Below are 16,939 nucleotides of genomic sequence, written 5' to 3' on the forward strand. Positions count from 1 at the left end.
AAATTACTGCAGAACATAACAGATTGTACACTAGCAGTATATAACACACAACTACAAATTACTTCAGAACATAACAGATTGTACACTAGCAGTATAGAACACACAACTGCAAGATACTTCAGAACATAACAGACTGTACACTAGCAGTATAGAACACACAACTGCAAAATACTTCAGAACATAACAGATTTTACACGAGCAGTATACAACACACAACTACAAATTACTTCAGAACATAACAGATTGTACACTAGCAGTACGGAACACATAACTAAAAATTACTTGAGAACATAACAGATTGTACATCAGCAGTATAGAACACACAACTACAAATAATTTCTGAACATAATAGATTTTACAACAGCAGTATACAACACACAACTACAAATTACTTCAGAACATAACAGATTGTACACTAGCAGTACGGAACACACAACTACAAATTACTGCAGAACATAACTGATTGTACACCAGCAGTATATAACACACAACTACAAGTTTCCTCAGAACATAATATTGTACATAAGCAGTATAAAACACAGAACAAGAAGTAACTTCAGAACATAACAAATTGTTCATAAGCAGTATGAACATACAGCTTCAAATTACTTAAAAACATAACAGATTGTACACCAGCAGTATAGAACACACAACCACAAGTTACTTCAGAACATAACAGATATAACACCAGCAGTATATAACACACAACTACAAATTACTTCAGAACATAACAGATTTTACACCAGCAGTATATAACACACAACTACAAATTACTTCAGAACATAACAGATTGTACACTAGCAGTATAGGACACACAACTGCAAGATACTTCAGAACATAACAGATTTTACACCAGCAGTATATAACACACAACTACAAATTACTTCAGAACATAACAGATTGTGCACTAGCAGTATATAACACACAACTACAAATTACTTTAGAACATAACAGATTGTACACTAGCAGTATAGAACACACAACTGCAAGATACTTCAGAACAGAACAGATTTTACACCAGCAGTATACAACAAACAACTACAAATTACTGCAGAACATAACAGATTGTACACCAGCAGTATAGAACACACAACTACAAATTACTTCAGAACATAACAGATTGTACACTAGCAGTATATAACACACAATTGCAAGATACTTCAGAACATAACAGATTTTACACCAGCAGTATAGAACACACAACAACAAATTACTTCAGAACATAACAGATTTTACACCAGCAGTATACAACACACAACTACAAATTACTTCAGAACATAACAGATTGTACACTAGCAGTAAGGAACACATAACTAAAAATTACTTGAGAACATAACAGATTGTACACCAGCAGTATATAACACATAACTAAAAATTACTTGAGAACATAACAGATTGTACACTAGCAGTATAGAACACATAACTGCAAGATACTTCAGAACCTAACAGATTTTACACCAGCAGTATAGAACACACAACTACAAATTACTTCAGAACATAATAGATTTTACAACAGCAGTATACAACACACAACTACAAATTACTGCAGAACATAACAGATTGTACACCAGCAGTATATAACACACAACTACAAGTTTCTTCAGAACATAATATTGTACATAAGCAGTATAAAACACACAACAAGAAGTAACTTCAGAACATAACAAATTGTTCATAAGCAGTATGAACATACAGCTTCAAATTACTTAAGAACATAACAGATTGTACAGCAGCAGTATAGAACACACAACCACAAGTTACTTCAGAACATAACAGATATAACACCAGCAGTATATAACACACAACTAAAAATTACTTCAGAACATAACAGATTTTACACCAGCAGTATATAACACACAACTACAAATTACTTCAGAACATAACAGATTGTACACTAGCAGTATAGGACACACAACTGCAAGATACTTCACAACATAACAGATTTTACACCAGCAGTATATAACACACAACTACAAATTACTTCAGAACATAACAGATTGTGCACTAGCAGTATATAACACACAACTACAAATTACTTCAGAACATAACAGATTGTACACTAGCAGTATAGAACACACAACTGCAAGATACTTCAGAACATAACAGATTTGACACCAGCAGTATACAACAAACAACTGCAAATTACTGCAGAACATAACAGATTGTACACCAGCAGTATAGAACACACAACTACAAATTACTTCAGAACATAACAGATTGTACACTAGCAGTATATAACACACAACTGCAAGATACTTCAGAACATAACAGATTGTACACCAGCAGTATAGAACACACAACTACAAATTACTTCAGAACATAACAGATTTTACACCAGCAGTATACAACACACAACTACAAATTACTTCAGAACATAACAGATTGTACACTAGCAGTATAGAACACACAACTGCAAGATACTTCAGAACATAACAGAATTTACACCAGCAGTATACAACACACAACTACAAATTACTTCAGAACATAACAGATTGTACACCAGCAGTATAGAACACACAACTACAAATTACTTCAGAACATAACAGATTTTACACCAGCAGTATACAACATACAACTACAAATTACTTCAGAACATAACAGATTGTACACCAGCAGTATAGAACACACAACTACAAATTACTTCAGAACATAACAGATTTTACACCAGCAGTATACAACACACAACTACAAATTACTTCAGAACATAACAGATTGTACACTAGCAGTATAGAACACACAACTGCAAGATACTTCAGAAAATAACAGATTGTACACCAGCAGTATAGAACACACAACCACAAGTTTCTTAAGAACATAACAGATTGTACACCAGCAGTATAGAACACACAACTTCAAATTACTTCAGAACATAACAGGTTTAACACCAGCAGTATATAACACACAACTACAAATTACTTCAGAACATAACAGATTTAACACCAGCAGTATATAATACACAACTACAAATTACTTCAGAACATAACAGATTGTACACTAACAGTATATAACACACAACTACAAATTACTTCAGAACATAACAGATTGTACACTAGCAGTATAGAACACACAACTGCAAGATACTTCAAAACATAACAGATTTTACACCAGCAGTAAACAACACACAACTACAAATTACTACAGAACATAACAGATTGTACACTAGCAGTATAGAACATACAACTGCAAGATACTTCAGAACATAACAGATTTTACACCAGCAGTATACAACACACAACTACAAATTACTTCAGAACATAACAGATTGTACACTAGCAGTATGGAACACATAACTACAAATTACTTGAGAACATAACAGATTTTACACGAGCAGTATAGAACACACAACTACAAATTACTTCAGAACATAACAGATTGTACATCAGCAGTATAGAACACACAACCACAATTTCTTCAGAACCTAACAGATTGTACACCAGCATTATAGAACTCACAAATACAAATTACTTCAGAACATAACAGATTGTACACCAACAGTATAGAACTCACTACTACAAATTACTTCAGAACATAACAGATTGTACACCAGCAGTATTAAATACACAACTGTAAGTTACTTCAGAACATAACAGATTGTACGCCATCAGTACTGAACATACAACTACAAATTACTTCAGAACATAACAGATTTTACACCAGCAGTATAGAACACACAACTACAAATTACTTCAGAACATAAAAGATTGTACACCAGCAACATAGAACACACAACTGCAAGTTATTTCAGAACTTAACAGATTTTACACCAGCAGTATAGAACACACAACTTCAAATTACTTCAGAACAAAACAGATTGTACACTAGCAGTATATAACACACAACTGCAAGTTACTTCAGAACATAAAAGATTGTACACTAGCAGTATAGAACACACAACTGCAAGTTACTTCAGAACATAAACGATTGTACACTAGCAGTATAGAACACACAACTACAAATTACTTCAGAACAAAACAGATTGTACACTAGCAGTATATAACACACAACTGCAAGTTACTTCAGAACATAAAAGATTGTACACCAGCAGTATAGAACACACAACTGCAAGTTACCTCAGAACCTAACAGATTTTACACCAGCAGTATAGAACACACAACTACAAATTACTTCAGAACATAACAGATTGTACACTAGCAGTATAGAACACACAACTACAAATTACTTCAGAACCTAACAGATTTTACACCAGCAGTATAGAACACACAACTGAAAGTTACTTCAGAACATAACAGATTTTACACCAGCAGTATACAACACACAACTTCAAATTACTTCAGAACATAACAGATTTTACACCAGCAGTATAGAACACACAACTACAAATTACTTCAGAACCTAACAGATTTTACACCAGCAGTATAGAACACACAACTACAAATTACTTCAGAACATAAAAGATTGTACACCAGCAGTATAGAACACACAACTGAAAGTTACTTCAGAACAAAACAGATTGTACACTTAGCAGTATAGAACACATAACTGCAAGTTACTTCAGAACCTAACAGATTTTACACCAGCAGTATAGAACACACAACTACAAATTACGTCAGAACATAAAAGATTGTACACCAGCAGTATATAACACACAACTGAAAGTTACTTCAGAACAAAACAGATTGTACACTAGCAGTATAGAACACACAACTGCAAGTTAATTCAGAACATAAAAGATTGTACACCAGCAGTATAGAACACACAACTGAAAGTTACTTCAGAACATAACAGATTGTACACCAGCAGTTTAGAACACACAACTATAAGTTACTTTAGAACATAACAGATTTTACACCAGCAGGATAGAACACACAACTACAAATTACTTCAGAACAAAACAGATTGTACACTAGCAATATATAACATACAACTGCAAGTTATTTCAGAACATAAAAGATTGAACACTAGCAGTATAGAACACACAACTACAAATTACTTCAAAACAAAACAGATTGTACACCATCAGTATAGAACACACAACTACAAGTTACTTCAGAACATAACAGATTTTACACCAGCAGTATAGAACACACAACTACAAGTTACTTCAGAACATAACAGATTGTACACCAGCAGTATAGAACACACAATTACAAATTACTTCAGAATATAAAAAGATTGTACACTAGCAGTATAGAACACACAACTGCAAGTTACTTCAGAACATAACAGATTGTACACTAGCAGTATAGAACACACAACTACAAGTTACTTCAGTACATTACAAATTGTACACTAGCAGGATAAAACACACAACTGAAAGTTACTTTAGAACAGAACAGATTGTACATAAATAGTATAAAACACACAACTGCAAGTTACTTCAGAACATAACAGATTGTACACCAGCAGTATAAAACACACAACTACAAGTTTCTTCAGAACATAACATTGGACATAAGCCGTATAAAACACACAACAAGAAGTTACTTCAGAACATACCAAATTTTACATAAGCAGTATAAACATACCGCTTCAAGTTACTCCAGAACATAACAGATTGTACATGAGCAGTATAAAACACACAACTGCAAGTTACTTCAGAACATAACAGATTGTATATGTGTAGTATAAAACACATAACTACATGTTACTTCAGAACATAATATAAAAATATATCTGTATGGAAACTGATATTTTTATCAATATACTGAATTTGATATTAAATCAAAATCTGTTTTTAATTTAACAGTTTTAGTGAGAGAAAAAAAAATGCATAAAGGTATTTTTTTTAATAATTGTTTTTGTTTGTTTTGAATTATAGTTGATAAAGTTCTTACTTTGAATATTTACAAGAACATTTTTTACACCAAGGTTTTACAGCAGAAGTAAAACAAATATCACACATGTATGTTATTGCTTCACTTTGACCACATTCCTTCATCTATTCAAAATTATGTTGTTAATAATTAAATAGGTTTAATGGACAACACATATTTGTAAGAATTATATAAAGTGGGGTCTCATTTTGTTCGTCTCCTCGTGCTAAATCAGGAAATGTAACTTTTTTTCATATTTCTTTGAAAAAGTTACTTTTTAAAAAATTGATCATTATCCTGAATCATGTTAATAAGATAGATTTAATAATTATATCAACAAATACTTGTTAAAATCATATAAAGTGAGATGTTATTTTACTCAAAGAGTTGTAATGAATCCATTGATGTATATATTTTATTCATTTCTTAAAAAAAACAAAAAAAAATCAACATGACAGTTCTGATGGAAGTTTTGACATCTCACAAAAAAACTTGTTGTTTATTTGTTGTTTATGTACAATATAAATACAAGTGTGACTGGTCATTTTATTCAGTTTTGACCACTGATTCATGTGATATATATTTTGTTTATATTTATTACACAACATTGTCCAGTTTATCAGACAAGTTTTGATGTCAGTTGTATTATTCCAGGAAGGTGGATGGACAGCATTAATGTTTGCTGCCTTGGCAGGACACCTGGAGGTCTGTAGACTCCTCATTGATAGAGGATGTAAGATCGACATCACAACAGTATGTTATCTACTTAGTCTGATCACATTACTATTAATCTACACAAAATCATGTTGTTAATTAAACATGTTAATGAACAAATATTTGTAATAATTATATCAAGTGGGGTCTCATTTTACTCATATTATTGTTCTGAATTAGAAAATATTACTCCTTTTTATGTTTCTACAAAAAAATATTTTATTAAAATGAACAATTATACTGAATCTACATTAATTCCTGTTGTTAATTAGACAGTTTTAATGAACAAATATGTGTAAGAATCATATAAAGTGGGGTCTCATTTTACTTGTTTTGTTCTACTGAATCCATTGATATAATTATGTTACACATTTCTTGAAAAAAAAATTTTTTTAAGATATCAGGTTTAATGGAAGTTTTGACATCTCACAGCAAAACATGTTTATTTATTGTTTATATACAATATAAATACAAGTGTGACTGGTTATTGTATTCAGTTTTGACCACTGATTCATGTGATATATATTTTGTTTATATTTATTACACAACATTGTCCAGTTTATCAGACAAGTTTTGATGTCAGTTGTATTATTCCAGGAGTATGGAGTGACAGCATTAATGTGGGCTGTCTTTAGACAACACCTGGAGATCTGTAGACTCCTCATTGATACAGAATGTAAGATCGACATCACAGATACAGTATGTTATCTACTTAGTCTGATCACATTACTATTAATCTACACTAAATCATGTTGTTAATTAAACATGTTAATGACAAATATTTGTAATAATTATTTCAAGTGGGGTCTCATTTTACTCATATTATTGTTCTGAATTAGAAAATATTACTCTTTTTCATGTTTCTACAAAAATATATTTTATTAAAATGAACAATTATACTGAATCTACACTAATTCCTGTTGTTAATCAGACAGTTTTAACGAAACAAATATTTGTAAGAATCATATAAAGTGGGGTCTCATTTTGTTTGTTTTGTTCTACTAAATCCATTGGTATAATTATTTCACACATTTCTTGAAAAAAATATTTTTTTAAGATATCAGGTTTAATGGAAGTTTTGACATTTCACAACAAAACATGTTCATTTATTGTTAATATACAATATGAATACAAGTGTGACTGGTCATTTTATTCAGTTTTGACCACTGATTCATGTGATATATATTTAGTTTATATTTATTACACAACATTGTCCAGTTTATCAGACAAGTTTTAATGTCAGTTGTAGGATATGTTGTATATTATTGATAACAAAGTATTGTCCATTATATTTACATTTTATTTGGTTATATTATAGATTGATGGATACACAGCTTTACATTGGGCTGCTGTGAATGGATGTCTACAAATCACAAGATGTCTGGTAGAACAAGGAGGTGCCAGTCCCTTGGTTACAACACATAAGGTAATATTTTATAGTATATGACCAGTGTTCAACTATTAAGTAATGAATCATTAAAATTATGTATGAGATATGTTTGGTCAAATGGATTTTTTTTCAAGGCTATAGTTGAAAATCATATGATTATTTAAATTGGACTTAAAATATGAAAATGATTTATAGACTTGGATGGCTAAATTTTACTATAAAACACATGAACATAATATTTTTACCAAAATCTCCCAACATCTAATGCTTTTAATTAGACCACTTGCACATTTTGGGTGATTAGTTGTACCAGAAATGTTTATTTCTATTCAAAAATGTGTATGGATAAACAATAAGATTGGACTAAAACCAGTTTAAATAAACTGTTAAACAACAATCTGTTGTCTTGACAATTATAACAAAATTATTAATTGGTATCAAAATATTCTAAGCAATGCGTTCATCGTGTTTTTAATGTTTAAACAGATGCAAACAAAGACTTGAGGTTGGAAATGACAGATAATTTTTTGAATCAAGAAATTAACTAGACAATATTTATATGATTCAAAAGAGGGGAAATAAAAATTGGCTAGTTATTTCATATTATAGGCAGTTTCAAAAAATTTAGTTCAATTATTTGAAAAAGATACTCATATGACAACTGGAAATTTCTTCAAATGCCTGTTTTCATATTTGTTAATATCCTTATTTATACAATATCAATGTAAACACTAAAAACCATGAAATACTGTAAAATAACAATATACAGATATAGGAGGGTGTGGATTCAGTATTCATGTATAAGGAGGGTGTGGATTGGGAAAAGATATAGGACAGTGTGGATGGGGTATACATATATAGGAGAGTGTGGATGAGGTATACAGATATAGGAGGGTATGGATGGGGTATACAGATATAGGAGGGTGTGGATGGGGTATACAGATATAGGAGGGTGTGGATAGGGTATTACAGACATAGGAGGGTGTGGATAGGGTATACAGATATAGGAGGGTTTGGATGGGATATACAGTGGATGGGGTATACAGATATAGGAGGGTGTGGATAGGGTATACAGATATAGGAGGGTGTGGATAGGGTATACATACATAGGAGGGTGTGGATGGGATATACAGTGTATGGGGTATACAGATATAGGAGGGTGTGGATAGGATATACAGTGGATAGGGTATACAGATATAGGAGGGTGTGGATGGGATATACAGTGGATAGGGTATACAGATATAGGAGAGGGTGGATAGTGTATACAGATACAGGAGAGGGTGGATAGGGTATACAGATATAGGAGAGGGTGGATAGGGTATACAGATATAGGAGAGGGTGGATAGGGTATACAGACATAGGAGGGTGTGGATAGGGTATACAGACATAGGAGGGTGTGGATGGGATATACAGTGGATAGGGTATACAGATATCGGAGAGGGTGGATAGTTTATACAGATATAGCAGGGTGTGGATGGGATATACATATATAGGAGGGTGTGGATCGTGGTATACAGATATAGGAGCGATTGGAGGGTTATACAGATATGTGAGGGTGTGGACGGGGTATACATATTATAGATGATAGGCAACGATAACAACAACTATTCAGCCATTACATTTTATATAGAAGTTCGTATTTTCGCCCAAGGCGACGTCACTGACAATGCGACGTCGACAATAAACATACAATAGTTGGAACGTTATGTTCCCGCGATAATCTCAACATACTGGGGCCGCGAGACAGGTAAAAATTATCACAATTTTCTAAAATTCTCAATTGTCCATTGATAAATCGTTTCACTGATAAATAACTGTCCATCAATAAATAATAATACTTTGAAATTGTCTCTCGCGTTGTGTTTTTCTTTGTAATACTGAGCAAATCATATAAAAAGGGAAATTACATTTAGCGATTAAATTCAATTAAAGTCTATCATGAAATAAAATAAAATTCAACTTTGCACTAAACATGTAATTGTTTATGTTCATCGATGACATCACTGGTGAATCCACTTCTGTATCGTCTCTCGGGCTTTAAGGCTAGCTTTTCGTTTCGGTCTGTTCTCCATATGTTCCTGTTCATCAATTGGAACGTTAGAATTGTTTGTCATCGTTTTTGTTACTTCCAACGGATATAATTTTGCGATCGGTCTTGTAGTTTCTCCTGTGCTGGTCCTAAGAAATTCACGTAACAACATATGGTATTCGGATTTCCATCTTTTCCTTTTTCTGCAGTTGTTAACTATTCTGATACGAGTGGTGCTCGATTTCCTATGTACTGCAGGATGATCAGGATTGGCTTTTCTTGAAATTTATGTTGTTTCAGTCACCTTCTTCCTGAATCGCCGTCCTTTCTGTTCTTGTATAATTTCTCCGTACCCATTCAACATATTTGGGGTTTTAATGAGGTTTGTAGTGATGTTTTGTGTCCTTATTTTCGTAACGGTTGAATTTGTAGGTAATTCATCAGAGTTTTCTTTCCATGCTAACCTAGCGAAGGCTTTAATATATGTATTATCTTCTTCGATCATCTTACTGTTGATTCCTATAAACTCCGAATTCCAAAGTTTCTCTGGATTGTATTCAACAGCAACGTGTGAAATATTAAGCGTGTGATCGTTCGACGTGTTCAACTCTTTACTGTATGTAGGTCCTGAGAGCAAACATCCGATCTTTGATTTCACGGCGGTCGTCCGTTTCCCCGTACAATATGGTCTTCTACAATGTCCCAGTAGTGATCTGCACCTACAAGCAAGGATATATCAAACGAATCTTGCTCTGTCATCGTGTGCGCTAACTTTAAACCACGTAAATATTGATATTCCGTATCAATGTTACTCATTTGATTTTGTAGAGGCATAGCGATTAAAGGTACTATCAGTACTTTGATTGGCATTACGTGTCCTGCATCGGTTTTCAGGTAGACTTGTGTTTTCTAAGTGTCTCACGGTTTTCTCTTTACCTTCAAATGCCGATAACTGTGTAATTTCTGTTCCCTCTATCTGTAAGTGAAGTTTATTCGCTACTTCCTGCGTTAAAAACGATCTTTGTGCTCCTTCGTCAAGGAGAATGTTCGTATCCATAAAGTGTTGGTTCGCTCCAACTTGTGCTACGGCGGTTTTCAACAGTACATTTGATCGTGATTCATTCCATTTTGAATACAAAATGGTAGTATCGTGTTCCGTTGTATGACTATCTTTTACCAGGTGAACGTTTGTCGAATTCAAAGATGGCGGGTTTGGCGGGTTTAGCGGGCTGCTACTCTGGTTATCATTTGCGCGGAAGTTCGTATGCGTTGAAGTATTACCTCCATTTCTATCGCTTTCTTCATTACCTGGTTTTATGTCGTTTGATTTGTGGGCATTACATAAGCTTGTATGGTGTTTTCTGTTACAATATCTACATGTATTCTCAGATTTACATTCGTTAAGTCTGTGGTTACCAAGGCAGTTAAAGCATAACTTATCTCGTTTTACTACGTCCATGCGGGATTCCGTGTCGGTCATATTACTGCAATAAGTAGGTGCGTGTACTTCATGACAGAAAACGCAAGGTCTTGTCTCAATATTCTTGTAAGGTTTGGACTTTGCCGATTTCGCTCCTGCAAAGAAAGCTGATGTTGTGGGCAAAAGGTGTGATGACTCTATTTCTTGTCCTGCGTCCATTATATTGATCTCATCTAAAATGCTTTTACGGAGGTCCCGTAATACCCAAGTTTGTATTCTGTGTTCTCGTGCGAGATGTTGTCTGACTTCCCCGGGTAATTTCTTCATAATAATTGGAACAAGTAGAGTGCCGTATGTTTCTTGTGTCTGACCTAGAGCTTCTAATCCCCTGACGTAACTTTCCATTTTATCGTAAAAACTTCGTAAGCTTGTTAGCTGATTTCTAGATGAAGGGATTTCTAATAATGCCTGCATGTATGCATTTATGATTTTGTCTTGTTGACCGAACCTCTCTTTTAATAGATTTACGGCTTCATCATAGTTTACATTTGTAAGTGCGAACCCCGCTATAGAATCTAGTGCTTCATGTTCTAGCTGTGCTTTCAAGTAATTGAATTTTTGTACATTTGTAAGTGACAAGTTAAGGTGTACGGCCGACTCATATGAGTCCCAGAAAGTTTGCCATTCTAAGATGTTCCCTAAGAATATTGGAAGCGAAAGTTTGGGTAGGCGGTGACTACTAGCTGACGAAAATGAACTTTGCTGTGTGTTGAACGTATGACTGGCTTGTACAGACGGGTTCTCAAACGACTGTGCGTTGTGTGGGTTGGCTATGTTGTGCGTTGGTACAAACGGTATAGTTTCTGGATTTAATGTGTGGGTTTTTGTATGTGAATCAATATGACGGGACTGTGGTGTTTGGACATTTTGTATAAACTTACGTATGTGGCGAATCTTTGTTTCCATATCCACTGAATATTCATCTGAATCCACTATCTCATTTTCCACATCTCCCGGTTCTGTTAACTTAATAATTTGTTCGTTTAAGTCCTCAAACAATGTTTGTTTTTGCACTAGTTTTCCGAGAGTTGCAATAACTTCTTCTTCGTCGAAATTCGAATTCTCCTTTACTTCATCTAATCTTCGGAATAATCTGGTAACAGCGCTTCTGTTCCCCGATTGGACTGATTTCAATTTTACGAGATCCATTGGTCAAGGCACCATAAATATATATGATAGGCAACGATAACAATAACTATTCAGCCATTACATTTTATATAGAAGTTCGTTTTTCGCCTAAGGCGACGCCACTGACAATGCGACGTCGACAATAAACGTACAATAGTTGGAACGTTATGTTCCCGCGATAATCTCAACACATATATAGGAGGGTGTGGATGGGGTATACAGATATAGGAGAGGGTGGATAGTGTATACAGATATAGGAGAGGATGTGGATAGGGTATACATACATAGGAGGGTGTGGATATGGTATACAGACAGGTGGGTGTGGATAGGGTATACAGATATAGGAGAGGGTGGATAGGGTATACAGATATAGAAGAGGGTGGATAGTGTATACAGACATAGGAGGGTGTGGATAGGGTATACAGATATGGGAGGGTGTGGATAGGGTATACAGACATAGGTGGGTGTGGATAGGGTATACAGATATAGGAGAGGGTGGATAGTGTATACAGATATAGAAGAAGTCGTGGATAGGGTATACAGACATAGGAGGGTGTGGATAGGGTATACAGACAGGTGGGTGTGGATAGGGTATACATATATAGGAGAGGGTGGATAGGTATACAGATATAGGAGAGGGTGGATAGGGTATACAGACATAGGAGGGTGTGGATAGGGTATACAGATATGGGAGGGTGCGGATAGGGTTTACAGATGTGGGAGGGTGTGGATAGGGTATACAGACATAGGAGGGTGTGGATAGGGTATACAGACATAGGAGGGTGTGGATTAGGTATACAGACAGGAGGGTGTGGATAGGGTATACAAAAATAGGAGATAGTGGATAGTGTATACAGACATATGAGGGTGTGGATAGGGTATACAGACATATGAGGGTGTGGATAGGGAATACAGATATAGGAGAGTGTGGATAGGGTATACAGATATAGGAGGGTGTGGATAGGGTATACAGATATAGGAGGGTGTGGATAGGGTATACAGATATAGGAGGGTGTGAATTGGGTATACAGATATAGGAGGATGTGGATAGGGTAAACAGACATAGGAGGGTGTGGATAGGGTATACAGGCAAATGAGGGTGTGGATAGTGTATACAGATATAGGAGGGTGTGGATAGGGTATACAGACATAGGAGAGTGTGAATAGGGTATACATATATAGGAGGGTGTGGATAGGGTATCCATACATAGGAGGGTGTGGATGGGATATACAGATATAGGAGGGTGTGAATAGGGTATACATATATAGGAGAGTGTGGATAGGGTATACAGACATATGAGGGTGTGGAAAGGGTATACATATATAGAAGGGTGTGGATAGGTATACATATATAGAAAGGTGTGGATAGGGTTTACCAACATAGGAGGGTGTGGATAGGGTATACAGACATAGGAGGGTGTGGATGGGGTATACATATATAGGAAGGTGTGGATAGGGTATACAGATATAGGAGGGTTTGAATGGGATATACAGTGGATGGGGTATACAGATATAGGAGGGTGTGGATAGGGTTTACAGATGGGGCAATATGCGCAATTGTTATTCCATAGGCCGTAATGGTAACGTTTTCTTCTGTTGCTCAGCCCATATCGTAAACTTGTATATGTATGATGGCTTGTTTCGAAGCTGAGACATTTTTACATATGTGGTTAAATTTTCGGGGTACGAAGTGTGATTCATTTTTCCGCAATTTAGCAAACCCCGAGTATCCTTTTGCGATGTCGCTCCTCATGGTAAAAAATCCCAATTTTAACACAATAAGTTCTTTGAAATTTTAATACTTTGAACACATTTCATAGCTCCATGGTTTTTACACATTTATTCTGTGTTCCCTTATTTTCTAAATTAACACTAATGGTTCAGCTCAGTTATTTGTTTATCATATAAATGTGTCAAATATCACTACACAGAGATTTTTTGTTTACACGTGACTTTTGTGTTCCTCATTTCAAGGCGCATTAGGGGTATTGTCCCATATTGAAATCCATAGTTCTGATTTTTCCAAATATTTTTAGGTGATCTTCATCGGTATGACATTCTGAATAAATCTGTGTATTTTTGTCCATTTCTGAAAAAAAATAAAGTCATTTCAGCACTATATGGCAATGACACTTTTATCGCTATATTTATTTATTTTTAATACAACGTGCATGTATAATTAATTTCTTCCAGTATACCTTTACTAGTCAAAACAAGGACAAAACTTCTGATGATAACCTTAAAAAACAATACACAGACCCTATTAAAGCATTCTATAACATTTTCTTGTGTCTTAAAGTGCATTTTGACAGAGAAATTATGCAAAAATGTAGATTTCATAAAAAAAACCCAGCAAAATAACTATTCTTACTAGTGGACATCTGGTATATAATACTGTGGAAACCCCTCAAAACTACTGGAAAAGTCATTCTTATCATGTAATTAGAGTGCAATGAAGTGCAAATTTTCAAAACTTGTCAATTCACATAATTCTATTTGAGAAAAAAAGGCTTTTTACATGTATTTCAGTGAAAACCCTTTATCAGTGAGAAATCCACATGAGGTATTAAAGGAAACAGTGTGACATCACACGTATTATGGCGTCATTAAATAATGACAGATCAAAATAGTGCTAAATAGAGTTTGCAGTGTTACATGAGAATTAGTTGACGCAAGATTAAACTCGAAATGTTGAGTCGAAAAGACCAGTAACCAAGCATTTTCATTTAATAGCAAGACCATAGCAACAGTTTTCATATAAGCATATTTTTAACATACCGACTGTAATTTCATTTGCACAAATACCATAAATAAATAATTTAGAGCTTACCTAATAAATCAAAATGCTTACCAGTTATTCAGGACTTTTTAAAACCTTTAGTTTGTCATCTCATATTTAAAAGTAATGATATGTCTGGAACTGAAATAAGACAAAAAAAAATTAACTCAAACTGTGTTATCATTTAATTTAAATACATAAGTATTATTGAGAGAGAAAAATCTAATTCTTGAAAATTTTATCACAAAGAAAGAAAATGCTTCTCCCTTGTGGCTTAGCCACCTTCATTTAAACTGTTTATATTAGAAGCAATGAGTAGTAGCTAACTAGCTTAATACATGTAGTTGAATAGCAATATTGTGTTCAAGAAGGTTTGACCCTCCCCCTTTTTCACTGAGAAATGACAATATCTTGTGTTTTGCTCGTGTGCATTAACAATAGTAATTCGTGATTTTCTTAATACATGTACCTGGTTTTTTTTTCTGTTTATTTGCATATGATATCTACTGACCAGGGTCAAATCATTGGATAAAAGCACATGTATGATGTATCTCACTTTACTCGTGTGAAGTGTGTTATCTCCCTTGATTATAAGCTATTCCTGTAGACCAGAGTGATAATTGCATAACAAAGACTATATTGTGTCATGTTTACTTACAATTTATTTTTATTACATGTAAGTTTTTTCTTGCCTTTTTCAATTGAATAAACAATTCATTTCAGATCTCTCGGGGGTAAACAAAGTTATGACTGTGCCTAAAAAAAGTGTTCAGCCCCGTGCCAGTAATGCATTTAAAAGTGAAAATTTTATTGAATTTTTGCTGTTCTTTATCAATAATATTTATTTGAAATCATTTATGATAACTAGGTATAAATAAAAAACTACTAACCATCATTTTAACAATTTTCTGTGGTGTACAAGGTGAAATTAGCTTAAGACATCTCTGGATCCCTTCTCACAAGATGGGGCAATATGCGCAATTGTTATTCCATAGGCCGTAATGGTAACGTTTTCTTCTGTTGCTCAGCCCATATCGTAAACTTGTATATGTATGATGGCTTGTTTCGAAGCTGAGACATTTTTACATATGTGGTTAAATTTTCGGGGTACGAAGTGTGATTCATTTTTCCGCAATTTAGCAAACCCCGAGTATCCTTTTGCGATGTCGCTCCTCATGGTAAACAATCCCAATTTTAACACAATAAGTTCTTTGAAATTTTAATACTTTGAACACATTTCATAGCTCCATGGTTTTTACACATTTATTCTGTGTTCCCTTATTTTCTAAATTAACACTAATGGTTCAGCTCAGTTATTTGTTTATCATATAAATGTGTCAAATATCACTACACAGAGATTTTTTGTTTACACGTGACTTTTGTGTTCCTCATTTCAAGGCGCATTAGGGGTATTGTCCCAGATATAGGAGGGTATGGATAGGGTATACAGACATAGGAGGGTGTGGATGGGATATACAGTGGATGGGGTATACAGATATAGGAGGGTGTGGATGGGATATACAGTGGATAGGGTATACAGATATAGGAGAGGGTGGATAGTGTATACAGATATAGGAGAGGGTGGATAGGGAATACAGATATAGGAGAGGGTGGATAGGGTATACAGACATAGGAGGGTGTGGAT

General features: G+C 34.4%; 1 protein-coding gene and 1 long non-coding RNA gene across 2 annotated transcripts; both read right to left on the reverse strand.

The window, feature by feature from the left end:
* Positions 1-10,715: 10,715 nt before the first annotated feature.
* Positions 10,716-12,536, reverse strand: LOC134702151 (uncharacterized). The gene has a single exon (XM_063563237.1). It carries the CDS (start codon positions 12,534-12,536, stop codon positions 10,716-10,718), a length of 1,821 nt encoding a protein of 606 aa, XP_063419307.1.
* A 1,521-nt stretch (positions 12,537-14,057) lies between these two features.
* LOC134702174 (uncharacterized) lies at positions 14,058-16,707 on the reverse strand. The gene is made up of 3 exons (XR_010104360.1): positions 16,185-16,707; positions 15,367-15,435; positions 14,058-14,604 (listed from the first exon to the last, which is right to left on the reverse strand). It is a non-coding gene; the product is annotated as an uncharacterized LOC134702174 (long non-coding RNA).
* Between the last annotated feature and the right edge of the window lie 232 nt (positions 16,708-16,939).

Source organism: Mytilus trossulus, unplaced genomic scaffold (assembly GCF_036588685.1).
Source record: "Mytilus trossulus isolate FHL-02 unplaced genomic scaffold, PNRI_Mtr1.1.1.hap1 h1tg000406l__unscaffolded, whole genome shotgun sequence".
Classification (NCBI taxonomy): domain Eukaryota; kingdom Metazoa; phylum Mollusca; class Bivalvia; order Mytilida; family Mytilidae; genus Mytilus; species Mytilus trossulus.

Coding starts and splice junctions, on each gene's coding strand:
- LOC134702151 (XM_063563237.1), bottom strand. CDS start 12,536: ATGGATCTCGTAAAATTGAAATCAGTCCAATCGGGGAACAGAAGCGCT.